The sequence below is a fragment of the Lepisosteus oculatus genome, chromosome 15, assembly GCF_040954835.1.
Source record: "Lepisosteus oculatus isolate fLepOcu1 chromosome 15, fLepOcu1.hap2, whole genome shotgun sequence".
Classification (NCBI taxonomy): domain Eukaryota; kingdom Metazoa; phylum Chordata; class Actinopteri; order Semionotiformes; family Lepisosteidae; genus Lepisosteus; species Lepisosteus oculatus.
The window spans coordinates 11,590,331-11,615,126 of NC_090710.1; the positions used below are offsets into that span (position 1 = coordinate 11,590,331).

Consider the following 24,796-nt stretch of genomic DNA (forward strand, 5'->3'; position numbering starts at 1 on the left):
CATACATGTACTGTTAAGCCTTGAGAATATTTATGAATTTAACCATATAGATTCCAAACTTCCTGTAGCCTTTTGCATCAGTTCTCTAATTGGTAGGTTATTTTTGATTTGTAGTCTCACCCCTGCACCTTTTCTTTTCTTCCCATCTTTTACAAAAATGTTAAAGGGCAACTGCAACGTTATTTTTATATTTTTAATAACTGCAACGTTATTTTTTATATTGATGAGTGCATTTCAAACCACAATGAAAGTAAAACGTACACAATAACATGTAAAATCTCCAATTCACCCTTTATCACTTTTGTATTGTAAACAAGCTAGCTTGTGAATTCTCTTTTAATCCAATAGAAATATCTAAATATATTGATTTTTAAATGGTTTTGCTGACAAATACTACTTGTTAACTTGCATGTAGATGATGTTGGAACTTTTCTGTCTGATGCACAACCTGTACTTATTCACTCATTACAATAACTAGTGAGCAGGAAGGACTGGCTTAAGTCACAAGTTCTCACAAACTCTCAGTCTTGCCCATGGTAAGACCAGCGGTTGCAATATGGCGACCATACAGCACTTGCACAAAGTTCACGATTTTGTGCTTAATTTGGAATTAGTACAATTTTGCAATACCTTAAATTAATTTACTTAAAGAGATTTATTAATCAGTCTGAGAAATTATGACTGCAGTTCCCCTGTAAGTGTTAAGATTTTTCCCCAAGTCATCCCCTAGAGATGCCTGTTATTTCTGTAATACCTTATTTCTTTGTTAATGCCATAAACTATGTAGGGTGTGAACACTTCTTATATGTAACTTCAGCCTACACTTTTCCTCAGTGGCATGTGCACAACCTCTCTAGGATGTGAGTTAGTCCCTGTGGCTCTATGGAATTTGTGTTGCAATTGGGGGTCAGCAGGGGATCCTAAGCTCTCAAATCTTGGGCTTTTAGCTAATTGAATCTCAGATTTTGTCCAGCTCCTACTTAAGAAAGAGCCCAGAATCCCAATCTCAACCATCTGAATGGAAAGCATGTTCCATAGACCCTTAACTTTGTGTAAATAGATGTTTTCTGTTTTCTATTGTAAAATAATTATCTTACTACTTTAATTGTCAGTTCTGATATTTTAAGCAGGGGTCTTCAAATGAGTGTTTCTCACAATAAAGATGTTGTCTAATCAGGTACTCCTACTTTGTGTATACATTTTTTTTTTATTTGCAGAAACATATGAAACTGATGTATATAATCCTGAAGCACCAAGCATAACCAGCACTTCAAGACCCGTTTATAGACACAGAGTTCATGCCCAAAGACCAAACTTAATAGGCCTGACACTGGGTGAAGTGGATCTTCCACATCGAGGTATGAAGAACATTTTTGTGCAAACCTCTTAATTTCAAAGATACTGTATGTCAGGAAAGCACTTGGTTGTTAGTATGATACTTTTGTGAATCAGTATTTTTGATTGAAAATTAAAAAAAAAAGGTCTTCTACATAACTGGACATAATGCATATAATGTATGTAAAGATGATGTGATGGTGGGGTTAGGGGTATTCCAGTAAACCTAGAGTGGAAGATGAATGCACCAACCTGGAGGTACCTGGGTTAAGTGTTAACTAGATTTCTTTTAAGTTTCAAAATCTATCTTTTAAACTTTTTTTATCTCATTTGTATCCTTAAATTGGAATATGTTTCACCTTGATGCCCAAGAGAACTGCCTTGCTGTTTTTGTCCCATGCTTTTCATTTCCAGCAATATTTCTTACTCTTTATAACGTTAACTTTGTCAAGTCATTATTAAAATGTTTGAGTTAAAATTTTAAAACTTTTTACAGAAAAACCTAACAGTAACAACATGAGAATTGTTGTTGAATCAGAGTCCAGAAAAAGAACATCAGCTTCATTAGATGGTGGCATTCCTCCAAAGAAACCTTGGTTTGACAAGTAAGTTAAGCACAAAAATGTTGCAATTTAAATGTTAACATAGAAGTTTTGCAAACTGTTCTTAGGACATTTGAAATTCAATTTAGAAAATGCATCTTAGCAGCTCTGTTTTTGCTTAGAAAATGTAAATTGTCAATTTTGTCCTTTTAGGAATTACCTTTTGTGGGTATTTTTTTCTGAATTCTAATGCTATAATTAAAAATGTTTCAATACAGTATACCCTCCGTTTAAAGCACTAGTAGAGGGGGAGGGAGTTGGTAGAGTGGTTAGCATTGCTGCCTCAGTGCTGAGGCCCTGGGTTAATTCCTGGGTTGCTATCTGCATTGAGTTCATATGTCCTCCTTGTGTTCTATAGTATCTTTTGACCTAACATTGATATTCCTTAGTTTAAACTTATGTAGTTATGTACTTCTGTATTTATTTTTAACTTGTTTCATTATATGTGCATTAACAATACTTTTTTACACATTGCTGTCATTTTAGTACATTTTTTATTTTTTTAAAATGTGCTGAAACATAAGAAATAGACACCCATCGTTACAAATTGCTTATTGCAAAATGTTGCAATATGTGTATGTATTTCTGAATTGACAGACAATTCTCTGTTAGCAGGGTTTGCCCATTAAATCCATCGTCCATTAACTTGAGTTTACTGTATCTAAATATTATGGTACACAATTCAAAAGTAGATAAACTTTTCAAAACAATGTGTATGATTAAAAATGTTTAAGAACAAATTATGCTAATTTACTAAACTAGTCTTTCAGTATGTCTAGCTATTAATTTAATTGTGTTTTAATTTAATTTTTCTTGTTGTTTAACACTATATTAAATACGGATTATACATCCGAAAACTTCTTAGACTTGTAAGCAGTTAAACTGTACCATAAGATAGTTTTAATTTTACTGGCTAAAAATCAATTTTTTCAACAGTTGAAAAAGATGGGGGTGATAAGTTTTATTTCATTATAACAAACAAATGTGTAAAAATCTGATTTAGCAAAATGTTAAACTTATCAAAAATATAAAGATCTATATTTGGTTTATACTCTAGACAGTTAATTTGTGTTCCTTATTTTTTAAGACATACTGATGTTTTCAATATGTTCTGATTGTTAATAATGGGTTTATATTTTAGGTATTCTGATATGATAATATCTAATTGTGTCCCCATAGAAACCGAAAAAAACAAAACTCCTAAAGTTTGATTGTACCTCGTGGTATGTAGGGTCTGTGTATGCAAGCCTTATAATTAAACTATTTTAAATGCTCAGCTTGCTTTCACAGTATGCTTTAGATTGCTTTTATGGATTTGGATTGCTTTTTTTTTATTTTAGGATTTTAAGTTATTTTTTTATTTACTAGGGTCCGAAAATACATTAATACCAAATTTATTTTTTACTTAGGCAAAATTTCAATAAGTGTAATAACCAAGGATTTCAAAAGAAGATACCATTTGGGTCTGAAAATGCTAAGCTGGAAGTAAGAAAAATTCCCTTGGAGCTTAATAATATCAGCAAGCTTAATGAGCACTTCAGTAAATTTGGAACCATTGTTAACCTTCAGGTAAGCTTAATATTCTTCTACATAGGAAGGGCTTATTTGTATTCTAATTTATTTGAATATTGTGAAGGTGGCAAAGACTACAAAATCTGTATCATGTTTGAGAAAATTATGTATTTGTCTCAGATGGCAAACAATTACAATTAAACAATTAAATGGCAACAATTACTAGAGATCTGGAATTTAAAACAGGTCAAAAATTTGGTTCAGTGTATTCAGTGAATGTGTCGTCTTATTTAGAATTTGTACTACTGGTAAACGTTTTATTAGAAAAATATTTAAATAACATTTAGTTCCTTTTAATTTATTTAGAACTTTGCATTTTAAAAATCTGGCAACAGTGTGACAGTCAGATAACACAATTTGAAAGTTGCTCTGTGTGATTTCCATTCTTGAGGAGTGTGAAAATCGAGAGACATGGATTTCTTTTCCCTTTGGTTTACTATCAAATGTTATTACTGTGTTTTAGGTTGCTTATCAGAATGACCCAGAAGGTGCTTTAATACAGTTTTTAACACATGAAGAAGCCAAAAGAGCTATTTCAAGCACCGAAGCTGTGCTTAATAATCGCTTTATCAAAGTTTTCTGGCATCGAGAAGATGCTGCAACAAAAACACAGCTTCCATCACAGGTACTTTATAACTTTATAATACTTTATGAAATAGTTCAGAACTGGAAAATCATTTAAGATATAAAAATGTATAACTTGATATAAAGAAATAATAGGAAAATAATTTCCCTTTTATTTAAATAGGGACTTCAGTCCTCATCTCACCTACCTGCTGTGACAGCCTTGAAGCAGTCTGTTAAAGATCGTCTGGGTCCTATACCAACAACTAACGCAGAGCCATCACAGACCCAGGATCCTAGTACAGTTTCTTCTCAGGTGTGTAAAATGTATATATCCTAATATATAACTAATATCTTTATTTTGTCTCAGGGTTATTGGGAACTTGATTTCAGTAAGTGGAACACTCCGTAATGACGGTATGAGACAAGTTGTTATTTTTAACAATGCTAAGAGAAAGCACTTTCACTGGAGTTTTATAGAAGACTGTAGACATAATGAGATTAGCAGAATTCTTATTTATAACATGTATATGGATTAAGTAAGGTTAGTGAGTTTAGGTAAGACACATCAAGGAGCTAGAAACTAGATTGCTGTTCAGAGTGGCCACAGAAAACTTTTGTCTTGCCCTGTTCTATATTTGTAATGCCTGGAGTAAGAAAAGTATAGAACTGCTTTAGCATCTACCTTTGTCAATGTTGCAAATTACAATTTTCTTCCCATATTACGTTTAATCAAATATTTGAATGTGTAAATATTTTATAGAATGTCACAAAACTGTCAGTGAAAGAAAGATTGGGGTTTTCTTCAAAGCCAACATCCGTTACAACAGGAAAGGTAAGTAGCACATTTCAATTATTTTACTGTCAGACATTATGTAGCATCTGCACCTTGTGTGTCATGCAGTGCATTAGAGCTACTGATGTAAATCTTAACCTGTTGCATTTCCATTGTACATTGTTACTGCACAGGGTATTTCTTAGTTGTCTATTGTTTTGTAAAATATAGTGCTTTATTTACATGTCTCTGAATGTTTGAAACAAATGTCCTGATAAACTGAATTGTAGTACCTAAAGGCCAAAGCTTTCAGAAAAAAAATCTCTGGATTCTGTTTTATATAGTAATATATCTGTATTAGGACGATCTGTAAACATTGAAATTTTGCAGGTGTTATCAACTTCTACTGGGCTTACAAAAACTGTTTACAACCCTGCTGCCCTAAAAGCTGCTCAGAAAACGTTGCCATTTGTGAACACCATCAGTACAGAGGAAGCTGTAAAGAAAAAACAGGTAAGATTTGGTTCTCTGCAGCATTTAAGAGATTACTAAAGATTTCATTTTCTTCAACCTAATTTACTTTTTCCATCATACAGTAGCAGATATAATAATAATTTGGTTAACTAAAGGAAGAGTATATTTTGCTCAGTTTGTACAGAAATAAATATTTTTTAGAATTGTATGTATTAAAGCCTATTAAGAATGTAATTTTCCTTCCCAAATTTCCCACAGCCTTTGCAGGTATAGTAGCACAGTGAAGGCAGTTGTAATGCAATAGTGTTTATTCATCAATGGGTACGGTAGCCTAGTCCTACATAATTTAAACTTTTTCAGATCATCTTGGGGACCTCTGTACTTATTTAACCTGGCACATTTCTTCATCTAAAAAAAATTGTTGTAAACCCCTTTCCAACTGTTCAGCAGTAATTTTTTTATTATAAAATTGTTCAGTATATAGTCCATAACAAACATGCAACTGTTGAAAAATCATGTGGTTAACTCATAATTTACACTCATAATTTTTTTTTAAATACACAAATGATCTCACTGCAACTTTGTTCTCAAATTTTGCTACTTTGTAGAAGAAATTGATATGTTGATCACTGTGGATCATTTGCACAATTGTATGCAATGAGCATATAATAATGCAGTAAATTCTCACTTTAACGGACTAAGGCATTGATTGACAGACTCTGAGAAGTGGGAGGGGGTGGGGGTGGGGTTGTCTGCAAAAAGGACATCTGAATTGTGATCTTCATCCAGTTCGATGGCCAAATAAATTTAATTGAAAATGCAGTGACAGATGGCTTTGGCAATTTCATAATTTCATAATAATTATTAAGTGAATTAAATAACTTGTGGTGGAAGTTTGGATGATCTACTGAAGAGATTAAAAACCATTCCATAGGACTTTCATGAAATTAATCTAAGATGAATGCATCATATTATGTCAATTGTATAATGTCGATGAGACACAAACACTTGACATTATCTGAGGATGTAAAATCAACAAGGAAAGGATTTTGACGTTACTGTGTGCAAATGCTGATTGCTTATACAGATTGACACTCGTAGTTGTCAGCAATTTGTGGAGACTGAGGGTCGTCAAAGATGGTAATGAACAATTCCAATAGTGTTACAATTCCAGAAAAGCTTGATTTAGTTCTGATATTTTTTTTCTCCATAGTGTGTTTTGAGTTTGGAAAATCTCATTGGTAGTTTATTTATCATCCTGAAGCAAGCACAGTGTAAATGTATTCCTGAGTTTTTAATGGCAAAACTCATTGTTAACTTGGTGTGTTACAGAATAATTCGAATTCCATTGAATGTTTGGTGACCTCTTTTGGTTGTTGAAATAGTACCACAAAACAATAGCCTTTCAGTGGTAGATTTTGTTCAGGTCAACATATTTAAAATGCATATCCAAGCTATTATAATTTATTTTGTATAATCAAGTAATAAATGTGTATGCCAGTACAGTAATGCAGTTTTAGTCAATTTGGTAAGGGTTTTTTTCAGATTAAAGGTGTTTCAGATTTTTTCAGAAGTCTGTGTCCAGTACTAGATTGATGATAATCAGTTGTCAGTGTTTGTTACTCGAAATTCTCAAGTCTGCATTATTCTTTGCCATTAGGATTTTTAATATAGAAACTTTATTACCACTGATTTGTAAGGTTTTTCATTTGTTTTGGGGTGTTGTGGTTTTCATATAAAATACTTTCTTGTGCATTACCTCTTTGCTTCTAATGCATATTCATAATATTGCTACAGTTCTACTTATAAGTCTTTCAAATGTAGGTTTTCTTTCCTTTTCAATGTTTTAATTTAGTTTTTAATTTTAAGGTAGTGTGCAAATTCAGTTGATATGATCACAGTTTGTTTTCTAGAGTTTATTTTTGTTTTCTTGAAACATGAAAATATTTAAATGGACAGTGCCTTCAGAAGGTATTCAGACCCCTCCACTTTTTCCACACTTTGTGTTGTAGACTTTATTTAAAAACTGATTTGAATTGATTCTTTTATGCCATTAATCGACACAATACTCCATAATGACAAAGTGAAAACACGTTTTTAGGAATTTTTACAAATGTATTAAAAATACAAAAATGCGCAGTTTTTAATAATAAAGGCACTGTACATAGCCAGGCAAAAATAAATTCAGATTTTACCATGAGTTATATAACATGTTTGTCATGAATACATGTACATACTACCAGCTGACTTTAATATGAAAAGCTTTTTTAAAATACACAGTTATAGTTATGTGTTGATTGGGATGCTTTGACTTCTGAAAAAATCCCTTAAAGGCAATTCTATTCTGTAACATTGAGATCAGATAAAAAAAGGTTGATATTTAAGTGAAAAGAATGTTTAGTATTGAGAAAAGATTTCCTGACGGTTTGCTTCAGGGCTTACGTAATTCACAAGTCAGCATTTCACATTGTCTTGTCATACAAAAGATCTTTCTAATAAAACACTTTTAATAATTAATCTTACAGGAAGCTTTAAGGCTCCAGCAAGATGTTAGAAAGAAGAAGCAGGAAATACTGGAAAAAAACATTGAAACACAAAAGGTAAAAACGATGTTTTTTTCTGTAGTATTTATAGAAAGTTTTTCATTGTTTTAAGTGCTTCAATAGACTTTTTTGATCTTGACCAAAAGTAAACTAAAATGCTCTTTAGACTTTAAAAACAATTGTAGAATTAAGAAGCATTGAATACTGTTCTTACATTTGTGATTTTCGTTATTGTGACCATGACTTGCTATTTGCATGCTTTCAGAGATGTTAGAGTGAGATGCACCACTCATCTAGTTGGATGTGGTGACAGATGACAAATTAATGTAAAGCTAAGGATGTCATAGGAAGTATCCCACATAATTCATTCTCTTCTAAGTAGTACAGCATTTTTCTCTGGACAGATTCCAGATCGGGAATAAACAATTTACTTTGTTCTCCCAAATCTACCCTACCAAGCAAAACTGAAGTGTAAAGTTTTGTGATAGAGACAGATGTAATTCTGAAAGTAATTTTTGGTGTTTTTAATGTACTTCATGAGTTTAATGCTTCATTTATTTGTAGATGTTAATATCAAAAATAGAGAAGAACAAATCCATGAAACCTGAAGACAAGGCTCAAATTATGGAGACATTGGCAACAATGACTAAAAATATAACTAAACTAAATGATGAAATAAAAGCAATTTCAAGTGGCGTTCCTCAGAAAACTTTAAAAACCAAGGCTCAGGTAGGTTGACATTTTTAACATAAATGTGCATCAGCGTGCTAATGAAGGCCTCCAAGATGTTTAACGTAAGATTTTGGCTGTAAATATCCATCTTGCTTTTACAGATGTACTGACCCATAAGTCTGATTTTTAATTTTTATAATGCAGTTATAAATATAACATTGTGACCCACTGCCACTCAATTTTTATAATATCTTGGAGTGTTGTAAAACATTGTATATATAAAGACATGTCAAATCTTTGCGTTATGTATATTTAAAACTATCTCTTCAGACACAGAAGGAGCTCCTGGATACTGAACTGGATTTATATAAGAAAATGCAGGCTGGAGAAGATATTGCACCACTAAGAAAGAAATACACACAACTTCAGCTAGAGGTGATTTTTTTAATTTTGTTTTTTGTTAATTGGAATGAAATATTGCAGTTTAACCTTTTAGGTATGAAAGGGCTGAAGGCATTATATTTATAATCCTCGGTGAAACCACAAGGTGGCACTGTTAACTTAAGGATACAGGTTTTGTATTTTAATATTGTATGTAAAATTAACAAAACCATTTATTATGGCATATTTGCTTTGTAAGAAACGTTTATACATTAGCTCACTGTTGATGTGAATGCTCAGTACTTCATGAAATGTAAGTCAGCACTTTTAGATAAATTCATCCATAAGTATCCTATTTATTATACATATAACCTGTAAATTTCGATGGAATTAAAAGTTGTGCATATTTATTAACTCTAAGCTCCCTTTAATGCTTATCTTATTAGCATCTTATACTTTTGAAAATGTGTTTTGAATTAATATTCATTAATATTTTGTCCATAAAATGAACTTTATAAATCATGAAGTATTGATGACCATTAAGTACATCGAAATGCATGTAACCTTTTTAACTGAAGCCAAACTTGACATTTTAATCTAAGTTACCGACTTAACTATGTAAAATACCTTTGCCATGGTCTTAGCTGTGCTTAGTTGCAGTGTGTCCTGGTAAGATCTCTGCACAGTTTTAAGTTCAAGTCTGTTTTTGTTCCATTTGTCTTGGACATTTTTTATACATCAGGCTGCCAAAAGGGGAATTTTGTCCTCGGGGCGTGGAAGGGGGGTCCATTCCAGAGGACGTGGTGCCCTAAGGAGCCGTGGCAGAGGAATTCGTGGCAGGGGCAGAGGGGCACCGATTCATGCTGTAGTGGACCACCGACCAAGAGCTTTAGAGATTTCTGGTTTTACAGAATCTGACAGGGTAGACTTACTCCCACATTTTGCAGTAAGTAATTTGAAGCTTGAAAGCTTAAAACTATTACAGACATTTCACAGTGTGTTGTATTTAAAAGTAATTCTGTAGCTTTTTGTGCTACAATGTTGTAGGTTCTTTTAAGGTTGAAGAAGCAGTGTGGTCCATTTTATTTTTAATGATTAAAAATGCTATTGTAAGAGTATTTGCTTTCATAAAGGCAAGATAACCAGATTGCTTTGTTTTCTGTGGTGGATATGTTCTTATTGTATATCTGTGATTTTGAACAGTTACAAATCTTGAAATTTCAATGTTTTTGCTGCCTGTGTAAAACTATTTCTTTACTAAGAATACTGCAGATTTATGTTGCCTTGTTTTTCTTTAAGCAACATAAAATAAAAAAGATAAAATGCTATATCAATAGTTTATAGCCTTAATGTAAAAAGTAGAATATACTTGCAAAACATTTTTGGGGAACAAAAATGTTTAATTCATTGTGAAGTCTGAAGTACTGGAATTGGCCTTCTAAATCTGTTGGTTTAACACTACAAATATAGATCAGACTTTATAGATCAGGTATTTGTTAATAGCTGTAGACATAATTAGAGACAGGGATAGTTTGTCAGCTGAATCTTAAGAAAATCATGTTAAAAGGATCACTGAACGTATTGAGATGTTTTTTTCTGTGACATTTTGTCAAGATGGACCAGAAAATATTTACTTTGTATGGCATGAAACAAGAGTATTAAATTCTGTACCCAGATTTAATGTTCATATACCATATTTGTAGTGAATGCTTGTTCTTAAAACACAAAATCCTGAAAAGTACTCTTCATCACACCAATATATATATGTATTTTACTGATCAAAGTTGTCATTTTAATGAGCCCAAATAAGGGAGACACTATTCCCTGGGTGTTAACTTTAATTTGTAAATGAAGCAGAATTAAAAGTCTGATACAGCCTTTAATAATGTTTTTGTTTTCCATAATAGCTATTATAGGAGCTAACTACACATAGTAGGCTTTGATTTCAAAATGTATTTTAACTTTTAAAGCCAAAAAAGGGTAGTTCAGAATAAACTTCTCATTCTCATGTCACAACTTGTCAAACATGAGCATTTTCTGATAGTTGGTCTGGTCAGCTAACTAGTGTTTATATGCTATTAACTATTTTCTTATAACGCTAGAATTTAAGGCATGTTTCTTAAATAGGTGACTGTTGACGCACCACAGTATGCATAATTTCTGTTTTGTTCCTTTATTTTTTAAAAGCACAGTAAAATGTGCTTTCAAGTAAATATATGTAGCATTTTTAATAATTTTTGCAGCTTCTTCTGTCATAACTCGAAATTAGCTGTTGCATTCTGGTGCAGGATGCCAGCCTTGATGAGGATATTCCTGGTAGAATAGGGAAGTTAAAGGTAGGGCTGAATTTATATATTATAGCAAGTAGAAATGTATTTTACAGGAATTTGTAACTCTTTAAAAAGGTAAGGTTTACATTTGTTACTTTCACCTCATTTGCATTAGTAATGAATGTTTTATGTTAAGTCCTCTTAATAAAACTAACATTTTATAGTGTTTTAAGTTAAACTTTATTTTACTTTTTTCAAAGCAATTTGGTGAGATTGAAGACTGTCAGATTGATGACTCATCTGTTAATGCTGTCATTACCTACAAGACAAGAGCAGAAGCAGAAATTGTAAGTACAATTTGAAATATAACTTTATTATTGTGGTTACTTTAGAATGTACCAGTGGACAAATTGAAAGCAGTGGGATAAATGAGTGGCACCAAGTATATTGAAATCACCAAATTACTCCCATTTATGGCTCATGCATTAAGCAAATAATGCTGGACAGGTCTAGTTGTATATAATAATAATAATAATTGCTTACACTTATATAGCGCTTTTTCTGGACACTCCACTCAAAGCGCTTTACAGGTATATTTATATATCTATTACTTTAAAAGAGGGATGATTAGAGTCTGTATAAAGAGAGGTTCAGTGGTCAAGATTACTAAATTTGCCAGTGTTTCACAGGCAATAGTCTTTAAGGTAATGTCAGCATGGAACTTTGAGGGAAAGACATCAGGAGTAAAGGACATCACCAGGCAACGTCAAAGATATTGTTATATCTGTTATTTGGAAGTAGAAGGCATACAAAATAAGTGTAGATCAGTTGACTGCAAATTTGGGTTGTGAGCAGCCAGTTTAAAAACAAATGGTGTGCAAAGAACTCACAAAGAGTGGTATTCAACATTTGGGATGTAGTGCACAAACTCCTCAACACATTTGGCAATTGGTGTTTGTGAGTCCAGTAGTGCAAAGTGCACAGGCCAAAACAGTCTTTACTAGCAAACATAAGAGCTTGGACTTTGCTTAAAGACATTGAGACTTGGTTTGGAACCAGTTGTTTTGATCAAATGAGACAAAAATAACTCTTTGGCTCCACACGCTAACAGGAGTTTAGCATCAAAGGTAGTATGCCTAAGCAGAAAAGAACATCATACCTTCTTTAAAATATGGTGATGGATTTTGATATGGGGCTGTTTAGCTTCCTCTGGTCCTGGGGCCCTTGTTAAGGTCATCAGCATAGTGAACTCGACCAAGTACCAAGACATTTCAGCCAAAAAGGTGTTTGTCCCTGCCAGTAGGCTTAAACTTCCAGCAAGGCTTTGACCCCAATTACACATCAGAATCAACAAAGAAATGGTTAATTGAGTACCAAATCAAAATGTTGCAATGGCCATCTCTCCAAACTTGTGCCCTGTTGAATACCTGTGGTTTGAATTAAAGAGGGTAGTCCTTAAGCGCAAACAAAAGGATATCTGTAAAGGTTCTGCAGGGAGGAATGGTATAAGATCATTCCTAATGTGTTCTCCAATATCTAAAAACAGTATCGAAAACAGCTGTTGTTATCCTTGCAAGAGAAGGGTGCACAAAATACTGAAAACAAGGGTACCAGTAATTGTGATAATGTTTTTAAATTAATCTGTAATTTTGAGGAATGTGTAATTGATTTAATTGAATCAATACCTGTGTTTATTTCAGACAACCTGTTTTGCTCATCTTTATCAAAGACACTAATAACATTGTGGGTGACCAAAGGTGTAGTATCATAAAAGAGATAAAGTGGGAAGTGGTGTTTGCATGTCAAAGGAACAAAGAAGTTAAGCTCCATAGTAAACCCTCTTAATCTCTGTGCAGTTTAAGGGTATTCTTAAGGGAATCTTGAAGTTCTACTCTCTATTACAGGCTGCCATTCATGGAGCTAAGTTTAATAATCAGGATCTTAAACTAGCATGGCACAAACCTGCTGCTGTTCTTACAACTGCTGAACCTGAGGAAGTGGAACCTGATGAAGAGGAAGTGAGTATATATTGATTTTTTTATGATATTCACAATATATTTCATGTAAAGGAAAAAAGGATTAGCTCAAAATTAGTGTTAAAGTTGTTAAGTTTTTACAACTCTTATTCAAATGTCGATCTATTGTACTTTTGAGTGATTAAAATATGTTTTATGCTTTTGTTGCTGGTTTGCAAATGCTATTGTCATTACTCAACAGAAAAGGAATGCCCACAACCTCCCTTTACATTTTTTCTTATCAAAAATTATCGAAAAGTAAACCTTGTGCTTAATGTGCCAGTTTTTACCAGAGCTCAAGTACCTCTCAATTTTGAAATTGTCCACCTTCTTGTCATTATTTTGTCATAAATTTAACATGTTTACAATTTTAAAAATGCAAACCATTTTATCTTAACTCCTAGATAGAGAACTCCTATGAAATAAATTAACACTTTGACAATCTTAAAAATAGACTTGATACAAAATGGAATAAAATAGAATAACTGGGTTAAAAAAGGCATCTGGACTTGAGCTTCACACTTTGCTGTGCTTTACATGCTTCCATTGTAGACGAAGAATTGAATGGGATTCACATCGGAATGGGAAAATTGTGGTGAAATTTTCAAAGGATATTAAAATATGCTTCTATAATGTTGCTAGTTTAAAAAATACCAGATGAGTTACTAGTTTTGACAAAACATCAGTTTCTTTTTTTAACCAGAAATGTTTAAAACATGGTTCTATGAAAATAAAATGTGTTTTTGTCACTGATTATCCTTGGGCTGCTGTATATATATATAATAGACTAATAGAAAATTATACAAATTTTGAAACCCTAGGGACCCAAAAACAGAATGGAACTGTTTCAGAAATAGAGCAGATAGCATATGATTCTTGTATTTGAAATGACCTTTTTAAAAGTTTTTAAATTACCTTGTTACTATGTCATTGACAGTGGTGACTTGAATATGTTGAATGCACTTCACATTGATTAATGTTAAACATGTTGCAGCACAGCATTCTGGTTCCTCATACATCCACAATTGTTATTCACAAATCCTTTGCATTGTTTTTGAGCACTTTTAGTATGAGACTGAAAAATTCAACTTCACAAAATATGCTTGCTTTTTTATGTTTAGCAGTATGCCTTATGTTTTTCAGTTTCAGGAGGAATCCTTAGTAGATGATACATTGCTGCAAGATGATGATGAAGAGGATGATGACAATGAACCACGGTCTTGGCGAAGATGAATTAGTCATAGACACTCATCTACATCAGATGGCATTCTTGTTTTCTTTGAAATAGTTTTTAAAAGCTAGTAAAGTTTGATTAGAAATTAACATTTAATACAATTTTGCAAAGAAAGTACTGCTAAGAGGTACATGTTTATTAGTTTTGTTTGAAACAGTTGTAAATAATGAGATGTAACTATGTATACTATGTATATTAGCCTTTTGGTTGTTGGTTTTGTGTACATATTTTATGTAAGGTTTTAATGAATATTATGACTGCTTTGCTTAAATCCTTTTTTGGCTTTATTATGTAAAAATAAAGAAATGGTCTGTAATACAATGCAAAAAAATGAAAAAAGCAATAACAAAAAAAGAAAAAAGAATAAAAGACCATTTCAAAACCCCCACCCCCCATTCTCCTAAAAAGAGCAAAACTCCATTCTCCAACGTGTTTGAATTTGACATCGTATTTATTAAGGTAAGGATTGTAAAGCATATCTTCAAGAATAAAACATGCATCATATAAGGAAATGTTAAACATTGTCCATATCTAGATCAGCTTTATTAGAACAAAAAACAGCATTCACATAGACTTGTTTCTTGTTTTTCATAATGTTTATTCAAATTGAATTAACTTTTTATAGTAATAGGCATTTTATGGTTATGTCTAAAGTATTTCTTGGAAAGTAACTCAAATAGTTTCCATAATGAAATCAATTGGAAGGTTAATAGTGAATGTGAATAAATATTTAAAACTAGTGCTAAACTCCTTTGGAACATTCTTTTGGATCTGTTACACTTTTTAGTACCAGTTTTAAATAGAGGTAGCAGTTTACCAGCATTAACTTCTGGAGTATAAAAGGTACACTTATTGTTGATTGAAGTTCATATTTCCTTCTTTTATCTGTAGTAAAATTAAATCTTATTATTGTTTTGGTTTATAGGTCAGCAGTCTAGTTCTTTGGAAATGTTGGACGCAGAACAATATACCTTGATGCAAGATTTTTAGAGGTGAGAGATTTCTATGATGAACATCAGGTGATATTCCCAGTTTGATTAGTTTCCGTTTTACAAAGAAAATGAAAGTTATGTTACAGCCTATAGCATTTATTAGTCATGAAATAAAATAAATACCAGCATTCATTTACAGTTGAATTTAGACCTTATTGCAATGGTATCCAATTTGAATATAACTTAAAGGTTTTATGAAAGTGTTGGATTCATCATCTTATTGATTAATTAATTAATGATTAATAATGAATATACAATTTATTTTTTCAAGTTAAAATACCATGATTAAAATGCTTTATGTGGGGTCTGTCTGGTGATGTCTAACTTCAGGCTTTGACTTCAACTCAACAGAATCCTTCCTTTTCTTTTTAATATTTGCACCAAATTAGGTTGCCTACTAGGGTGGCATGGTGGCACAGTGATTAGCATTGCTGAGTGCTGAGGCCCTGGTATCAACTCATGCTGTCCGCATGTCCTCCCTTTGTGTGGGTTTCCTCTGGGTTCTCCTGTTGCCTCACACAGTCCAAAGACATTAATTGGATTCTGCATATCTGTGTCTGGGGTGTGCCTTTTCGATTAACTGGCATCCCATTCAGGATGTATTCTGCCTTGAGTCCATTGCTTTTTCCGGGCATAGGTCCTGGCTCCCCCGTGCCCTGAATTGGATAGCTTGCCAACTAATCGTTTTCATATGCAAAATAAATCGGCAATAAAGAACAGGTTAAAATGAAAATTACTTGTTTTGAAATTGTATTAAAAGGAGCCTGGTGTTTTTGTTGAGTAATCTTTTAATTTGTATTTGTCTTTCAGACCTGAGAGGTCAGTATAGTTTCTTCTAAAACCACTTAGTAAACAATCCTATTACTATGCCCTGATTATCTCATTATCACTTAATTAACTTACATATGTAATCATGTAAGTGATGATGTTAATGTTGACTTAAACATGCAACTATTTTATTCATTATTGTAGCCAATTCAACAATAAATTAAAAGGATTATCAGAAACCTGTAGAATACAATGTCAACAGTTGTTTTAAGGAGATGAAAATTGGAAAATGAGGGCAATAGCTATTAAAAACTATAACAAAAAGCACTTCACAAAGGTGTGGGGCAGTTCAGTGCAAGTGTTCAGCATGTTATTTTGCTGTTAACTTTAGTTTTTGGTAGCTGCATTACCCTTTCATTAATGGATTAATGTTACTGTGTGAAAACCTGTGCATACAAATAAATATTACTTTCATTGTGATAACTATATTATCTTAATGGATGGTCATCAGACTCCAAGCTGATCGCCTCTTTGACTGCCCAGAGAAAAATGTGATCTATTCATTCATCCCTATTCTAACCACTTATTCCAATTCAGAGTTGGAGGGGAGCCAGACCATTTCCCAACAAGCAATGGGTGCAAAGCAGGATACACCCTGGATGTGATGCCAGTCCATCCCAAGGCACATAGACACATAAACATGCACACACTCACACAAAGGTCAATTTTTCCAGAAGCCAGTTATCCTACCGCTAGGTTTTTGGACATCGTAAGGAAACGGGAACACCCAGAGGAAAGCTGCATGAGCACAGGGAGAGTATACAAACTCCATGCATTTAGCACCCCAAGTCTGGAACTTCACATTAGCACTGCGAGGAGAGCAATCCTAACCACTGTGCCACCATACTACCTATATGCATACTAGTTGATTGAATTGTGTTCCTTTTTTTCAATTGATACGGGTTGAAGTATAGAGTTTCCAGCAGCTTCACTGAAGGATTCACAGTAAACAGTCTGTTTATTGTCCTGTCTGTGCTGTGCATCTGTTATACGATCAATCTGTGTGCCTTTCTGGCCTGCATTGGCTACATGGTACTGTTTCCCAATAATTTCCCAATTATTTGGTATAATTTGTATAGCTTCCGTACAACATGCATAAACAAACTACTGTTTAGGAGTACTCGTGGTCATTTAGTCAAGAAAAAACGATGCACTAATTATAGCATGATAGCCAGATAACTCAAGACTAACTTCGGCTTTGATTAAAAAATAAAATTTTCATGAAAAGTATAAGATCTTAAGTATGGTAACGTTTTAAAACATAATCAGTTACATCCGATATAATGGTGCACAATTATGAGAATGAAGGTTTTGAGATGTGTAATACTGACGTTTATGAGCAAAGTTTCAAAAGGATATAAAAACATTTCTAAGTAACTGCATTAATTATTTTTTATCATTCCAGGACATCAGTACTTGGATCCAAATATGCCCGGCCATACAAAGACAACTCTTGATGAAGGAAAAAATGCATGAATTATAAATATTTTATAAACTTAGATGAGACAGCTTTTTGAAGACTTTATTTTTTTAAAGACAAACGGTTACTCAGGTTGCAGGAATATTCATGCTCCTAGTACCATTAGTGAAATGGTCAAGTAGTCTCACCTTTTTATATAGAACTGTACTGCTTGGTAATGTTATATATTTTACAGTTTATATTCTGAGCTCTAATGAAGGCTGTTTTAGAAATATTCATGACTATTGCTTTGACTAGTGCTGTGCTTTTAAACTACTTGTTTTAGTTAAGTTTGGGTAACTTGTTTTATTTTGTTTTAATACCACATTATTCAGATGTAATAGTATCAGTCTTTGACAATCATATCTTCATACTGAGACTCCATTAATGCAATTTTTTTTTACATTAATTTCCCTTTTCAAAATTGTGGCTTTGCCCTTAAAAAGACATCACAATCATTTTTGACAACTAGCTTAGGTAATTTTCCTGTTACAGTAAGTGCTTTAGTGAACATTAGAAATTTAAACATTAATCTTCCTGGGCCCAATTTCACAATTTTTAAGAGAAAAGTCAAAATCAGCTCATTGGCTTATAAAACTACAGCTCACAACTGTGGGTTGTGGCTGTTATGTTTACTTTTGACAGGTAGTTGTAGGGGGAAGGTAAGGTTGAGATCTCAGATCTGTTTATGAGCTTTACAGCAGTGTTCATATTTATCCATCAGTGTTCACTCCATTTAATCTGGGCTCCTCAGCTGTGCCGACTACAGCTCCTGTTGTGACTGATCGGCCTGCATGAGTGCTCCCAGCATCTCCCATCACATCACATTTGCATAAAACAGGACAGATAACCAAATCAGAGCTCAGAAATGAAAATGCTCAGCACCAAGCCTGTCACAGTTGTTGTTCAACTAATTGTGAAAAATTTGATTTGCTTGCTTTTTATTGTTTATCGTTAAGGTTCCCTCCCAAATTTGCCTTAACTGATACTTCTCTGCATGTGGCTTTTAAACACAAAGTACCATTGGTCCTCCCTTGGGATTACTTACCCAGCCCACCAGCTTTTAATGTTGGTTCATCTACTTGGTTAAATTAGGCTTACACTGCAAGCAAATACACAATTAAGAAAATGAAAGGGACAATGCAGTTTGCAGGTAAAATCATAAGCCCAAACAAAAGTTTAAACAAATTATCTTTCAAGAAACCCATTGATGAAATCCTTTTAATGTAATATGTATTAGTTGTATTTTTTTCCCTAGCTGAAGAGCTCTGAATCACTTCTGAATTGTTTATGAATTTTACTGAATGTTTACCAAAGGTATTAAATTAGAATAATGTAACTGAGTGCCTTCTGGACTCTTGTACAATTAGTGTTTATCAGCCATGTGCATGTTTAGAAAATAAAAATTGGACTAAAGTGTTTCATTCACTGTCCTTCATTTTGAAAAAGCACTATTTTAGAGAATGTCAGAGCAGTGCAAATGAAAGTTGTCATTTCCAACGTTCTGTCTTTGAAGTGAGAATCTAAATACTTGGAGAAGGACAGTTTTACTTAATAATGAGTAACAGAATTATCATTTTAAGTACATGTATTTAGGCTATAACATGACAGTCTGGAAAATCATTTTATAGAAACCATTGGTTCAGTGGGAATTAAAGAGTAGAGAGCTTGGATCCACAATAACAAAGGTATTTTTTTCTTTAGTATTCTGTTATAAGTTTGAATGTTTTACTTGTGTTTAATGTTTTTGTGATAATATAAAATAGAAAACTTAAAAAATAGATATGACAGTATGCATCAGTATTTACATTACTGTACAATGAAAAATTCTGCAGTGGAGAACTGATTTCTCAAACTGTTTTTAGCACACTAAGCCCAGATGTGTAAATATTTTTTTCTCTCATATTGCTTTATAGCATCAAGGTTTTGTACCAGAGTAACAGCTTTCCTCCACCACATGCACCAGCAGAACACTTCATATTCTTGCCGCTTTGTAACAGCAATATTCAAATCACTGTTTCCAAAAAATGAAAACATAGTAGCTGTGCACGCTTACACAGCTGTGCAGGTTGGACAAAGACCGATGCCAATGCATGAGAGAATACATCAGCATCCCAAACGTGTGGTGCAGCACTGATGCTGCCGTGAAACCATTTTTTCTTTACACGTGTGACTAGTTCCGTTATACCCGGGTAACATTACAACCAACAAGCGCCTGCATTATAGAAAAAATGTTCCTTAATATTATCGCCATTCTGCTAACACGTTAACAGAAATGACTTTTACAAGGTACAAGGCCTATAAAAGCAGAAGTAGAAGTATTTTTCATACCTTAAGCCAGCATTTAGTTATTTGCGAATCCAAGTTAATGAAAAAAAATTGACTTTGTTATTGAAGACTCTGAAGGCTTATACTTTATGCAATGGCCCATACAGGCCTTACTGCCCACACATGGTAGCCGAACTCCCCGTTAATTGATTTGAAATAGGTATTTCCATTTTTTATTTATTTGTAGATTGACCTAATACTGATCACTGATTTGCTCAATTAATTACACCACCAGCTGGAGGATTCAGCCCTTATCTGGAGTTGTCTATCAACCATTTCTCATTTCGGAGCACGTGCAATAATGTTAAATGCCTGGTGCTTACAGTTTATTAATTATTTTAAGGAACTTTATCAGACTTCTGAAAATGTAATACACCATTGTGTGCTCTAGGTGTCAATTACTGTTGTTGCTTATTCCTAAAACTAAGCAAGACCAACCATTTCTAGAAACAGATTGAATGCACTGGGGTACTGTTACAATATAGATCATCCTTAGAACTAAACTAGTTAGCTGTCATCATGTCTCACTCTAGCTCATTCTAATTGTTTCAGAACTGATCTTGGTTTCATCACAAATTTCTTGCAGGTGTGTGTTATCTTCTTGGCTTCTTACCTCTTGGTATAAGCACCTTTTTTATAGGCTAATGACCCATTTCACCAATGTTTTCCTCTCATTGTCACTTTAATATATTTTCTCTATGATATTATCAACTCTGGTTTGTGATAACTCACATTTTTTTGTATGTCTATTACAAAGAATGTGTATTTCATAAGCAAAAGATAGTACAGGCAGCAAACATATGACAAAAACTTTTCTTTGAGATGCAATGACGGTTTCTTATTGGAATCAAGCTGTAACTTTATTTAAGATTGATGTCAAAAACCTTAACTTGTCAATAACCTTGAGAGATGTCTGGTTAAGCATCATCCTTGTTCATTTTATATTTTGATTGATTCTTGTTACTTTTTAAATTGATTGTTGTATACTATGTATGTATGTCTTACAAAGAATACCTGTCAGAGTATTGGTATGTTTTAAAAACAAGCATTCCCTATGAATTATGATAACTGTGAAATGGTGAAAACAAATATTAGTTTGTATACCATATAAAGGTATGTGAAAGTTTTGTGTGTATACATGTCTTTTATGAAGAAATTGAGTTTTATAGTTCTGTTTTTTTTTCTTTCCTGAAAACCCTATTCTAACACTTTTCTGATTTTGGCATTATTTTAATTAATACATTGTTTACTGGTTTTCTTGCCTTCGATGAGAGTGTGACAAATCAATCTCACATTCTTTCTTTATAGTAAAAGAGGTGTAATCTCAGACATTTAATGGGGTGGATTTATTTTGTTGTACTTTCTTTCTTATGCTCACTCAAGAAGTGTTCCCTAAAGACAACATTAAAAATGTGATTAGTTAGCTTCCATCAATAACACAAAATAAGAAAATACACTGAAGGGACAGGTTTGGAGAGGCCCCAGCTCAGTGTGTAGTAAAAATATATGGGCTAATAAGTTTACATTTGCAGGCTCATTTGTTAAAACTCTTGAATTTCTAATTTGTGTCGACAAGATAAATGAACACATCTTTTGTAATATGTGAGATTAATACTGATGGATGGGAAAGCATTTTTATTTTTTTACTAGCATCTTGGTTCCAAGTTATTTGCTGTGTATTACTTAGGAAAACATCTATAAACTTGCATGTTATGTTTGAATATCTTTTATAGTTGACCTAACATACTTTATTATTTTAGATTTACCAGCATGTAGCTTTTTCTTAGTAATTTCAATAGTTTTTCCTTTTTTAATTGTATACTTTCTTTGTTTTCCTTTGTAATTTTTAATTTGGCCATATTCCGTTTTAACTATACCAACAAAAGCTACTGAAATGATTGAGTAAGAGGGGTAGTGAAGAAATTTGCATTGCAAAATATCAAGTGAAGTATTGTGCACGAATCCCCCCTGCCAAAAAGATATACTTCTCTACCTCCTTCATATTTTACATCTTGAATAATTTTGTAGGGATAAAAATGAGTTGTAAACCAATGTTCCTCTTAAAAGTTTGTAATTCTTTATTTCAGCACTGTTGTTGCAGTATAATGCAATTTATAAAACTAAAATTGTGTGCTTCCTGTTTATGGCTATTTTTTAGTTTTACAGAATTCTTTTTTGTCCAACCATATGGTAGACAGTTGGGGATCAGTAATGACAAACAATAAGTCAGTATATAATGACTAACTCTTGGGAGTATATAATTCTAGGTATGCTAATGTTATCCACTTTGAATAACTATAGTGAGGTGGAATTTCCCCTCCAAAAATATGACCCTGACCCAGTCAGTTGACTTAATACACTTTCTAAAATTACACAAAGACCTAAAGATCGTATCAAGAACAAGATATGCACTAGTTTCAAAACCAGTCTGTCAATTTCTTTTGCCATCAGGGTGTTCTTTCAGCACCAGTGAGGAGAGTTTTTTCAGAGTTTTTCAGATACAAGCTATTAATGAACTTTACCTTTAAAATAATTAATAATGTTGGTTTATTTACTTTTTGTTCTTTTGGCTGTCTATTACAGAATATATACAGTTAATAAACACTATATTACATTCTTACATTCTATATATTAAAATGGTTTTAAGGGTTATATAATTAAATACTGTAAAAGCTATGCTTATTAAATTAATTTACTGCAGAATGTTACTGCTGTGTGGCCATTAAGTGTTTTGCAGATCATGTTTTTTTTTTTCTGCCCGGAAAGGTTATGAAATTTAAATGAACTCTGATCTAAAGACAAAGGAACTTATTTTCCTACATAATACTCTACTTAATTTATTAATCTTACAGTTTTTAAAAGTCAATATTTAAAACTTATTTAAGAATAAATTTACAGGTCTTGAAAATGTTAAGAAAAGTGTTCCATTCAATAGCTGACTTTTTTTTCCTGAAAGTTTTCTTTATCCTCAATCCTTCTGTTTTACATACATTAGTGTTTTTCAGAAGTGTTTTGAAATTTGAGATTTTCTAAATAATACTATTTGTAAAACACCAGAAAGTATGCAATTTATTATTTTACAGAAAATAAATATCTTGGGCTAAAATAGAAGTGTGCTCCTTTCATGCCTATTGTATTAATAATAGAATGTTGATTTTTCTTCCAAATGTTTCCATTTACTCTTTCTCACATTGTCTAGTACAAAGCTACTGTTATAAAAGGATACACTGGAAACAGTGTACTATTCTTTTAACAAAATGGGAAATGCGTCAGCATAGTTATTTGGCAAAATAAGAGACATAACATTTAAAATGTTCTCAGCCATTGCATGTAACAGAATGCTCTTTGTTTATGCATTTTCCATGTTCCATGAAACACACTACTCTCCTTTGCTTTCTGTGCCATAACCTCCTGCCAGTTCCAAGGAATCTCTTTAATATTTGATATGGTCGTGGACATCCATAAGCAAATTTCAGTCCAGAGCAACTTCAGCAAAACCATTATTAATTTAACATCTCTCTCCTTGGCATCTTTTAACTAAATTCCTTTTTCACTTCCACACGCACTTGAGCTTAAACTGCAATCCAAAGTCATGAATTGCATACGGACATTTTCAGGTTTTACCCATTGCTCAAGATAGGATTTTTAAAATGTAAGGATATACAAAATATCATAAATGGAAATTCCAGTTATTTTAATGTATGATATGAAAGCCATTACAAAAATAGCTACGCTTTGAATTGTGCTTTACCTTTGTTACTCTGATTTTCACTTTTTCAAGCAATCTGAGAAAAATACTTAGAAAAAATAAAGGTTATTTCCATTTGCTACTTAATTTGCAATAAGTAATTTCAATTTTGCCAAGGATCTCTACTTTAGAATTATGCCCGTTTTACAAATGTTAAAATCACAATTAAATTATTTTCATTAATTAATGCTAATAACTTTATAAAATGCAACATAAAGCAGGTGATAATTGTGCCGTATCATCTGTTGTCTAATTATAAACTTTTTATCTTAATACGTAATTGACAGCGATTCTGACTGTTTTAACTTTATTATGCTTTGTGTTGCATACAACTGCCCTCTACTGTATCACAAATCCTGTGTAACTCAGCGACTAAACAAAATTAGAACCATAAATCAGGTTAGGCCTTTGCTCCTTTCATCTCTGCTGGATTTTTCTCCATAAATCATAGTTTATAGCTATTGTATTACTCATGATACCACTTAACACATGCCTTCTGAATTGAACTTTACAAAACATTTTTATATTATATTTTAACCCATACTAAATTACATTTATGTGAAGTGTTGATCACAGCCGTGTAATCAAACTATTAACATTTTAATTTTAAGTAGATTTTAGTGAATATACTTTAACTTGTAATGGCCACAAAATCATTTTATAATGTAAGAGACTTTAAATTTTGCTTTGTAATCCTTATGTCATAACCAGGGTCATCATGCTAGTTTGGTCATTATATAATTCCTATTTTAAGGCACTGGAAATCTATTTAATTTATGGACTTTATTGGACTTTTATTATAATTTTATGATGGCATAAACCTGACTTTTTAATTCAAAACTATATAAAAATAATATTAAATATTAGTTAATTTATCATTTATAGTTTAAAATATCTTGTCTCTGTCATGGATTATGAACAGATTTAAACAGGTATAATAAAGCTAATATCTAATAGGACAATTTAAAACAGGAGAAAATGTCTTTTCTTGCAAAGAATAACTT

General features: G+C 32.5%; 1 protein-coding gene across 5 annotated transcripts in view; it reads left to right on the forward strand.

The window, feature by feature from the left end:
- The window catches only part of rbm26 (RNA binding motif protein 26), a 34,893-nt gene extending 13,722 nt beyond the window's left edge, over positions 1-21,171 (forward strand). For 2 of the 5 annotated variants that reach the window (XM_069178761.1, XM_015363624.2), the window contains 16 exons: positions 1,218-1,358; positions 1,832-1,940; positions 3,347-3,506; positions 3,973-4,134; positions 4,258-4,389; positions 4,837-4,908; positions 5,239-5,361; positions 7,848-7,922; positions 8,430-8,594; positions 8,868-8,972; positions 9,661-9,864; positions 11,207-11,254; positions 11,449-11,535; positions 13,093-13,206; positions 14,347-15,429; positions 17,663-21,171. In XM_069178761.1, coding sequence (XP_069034862.1) covers positions 1,218-1,358; positions 1,832-1,940; positions 3,347-3,506; positions 3,973-4,134; positions 4,258-4,389; positions 4,837-4,908; positions 5,239-5,361; positions 7,848-7,922; positions 8,430-8,594; positions 8,868-8,972; positions 9,661-9,864; positions 11,207-11,254; positions 11,449-11,535; positions 13,093-13,206; positions 14,347-14,436 — 1,787 coding nt within the window. In that variant the 3' untranslated portion in view covers positions 14,437-15,429; positions 17,663-21,171. The remainder of the gene's footprint in view (positions 1-1,217; positions 1,359-1,831; positions 1,941-3,346; positions 3,507-3,972; positions 4,135-4,257; positions 4,390-4,836; positions 4,909-5,238; positions 5,362-7,847; positions 7,923-8,429; positions 8,595-8,867; positions 8,973-9,660; positions 9,865-11,206; positions 11,255-11,448; positions 11,536-13,092; positions 13,207-14,346; positions 15,430-17,662) is intronic. The other 3 variants (XM_069178763.1, XM_006638984.3, XM_069178762.1) reach the window with 2 other exon arrangements.
- Positions 21,172-24,796: the final 3,625 nt, after the last annotated feature.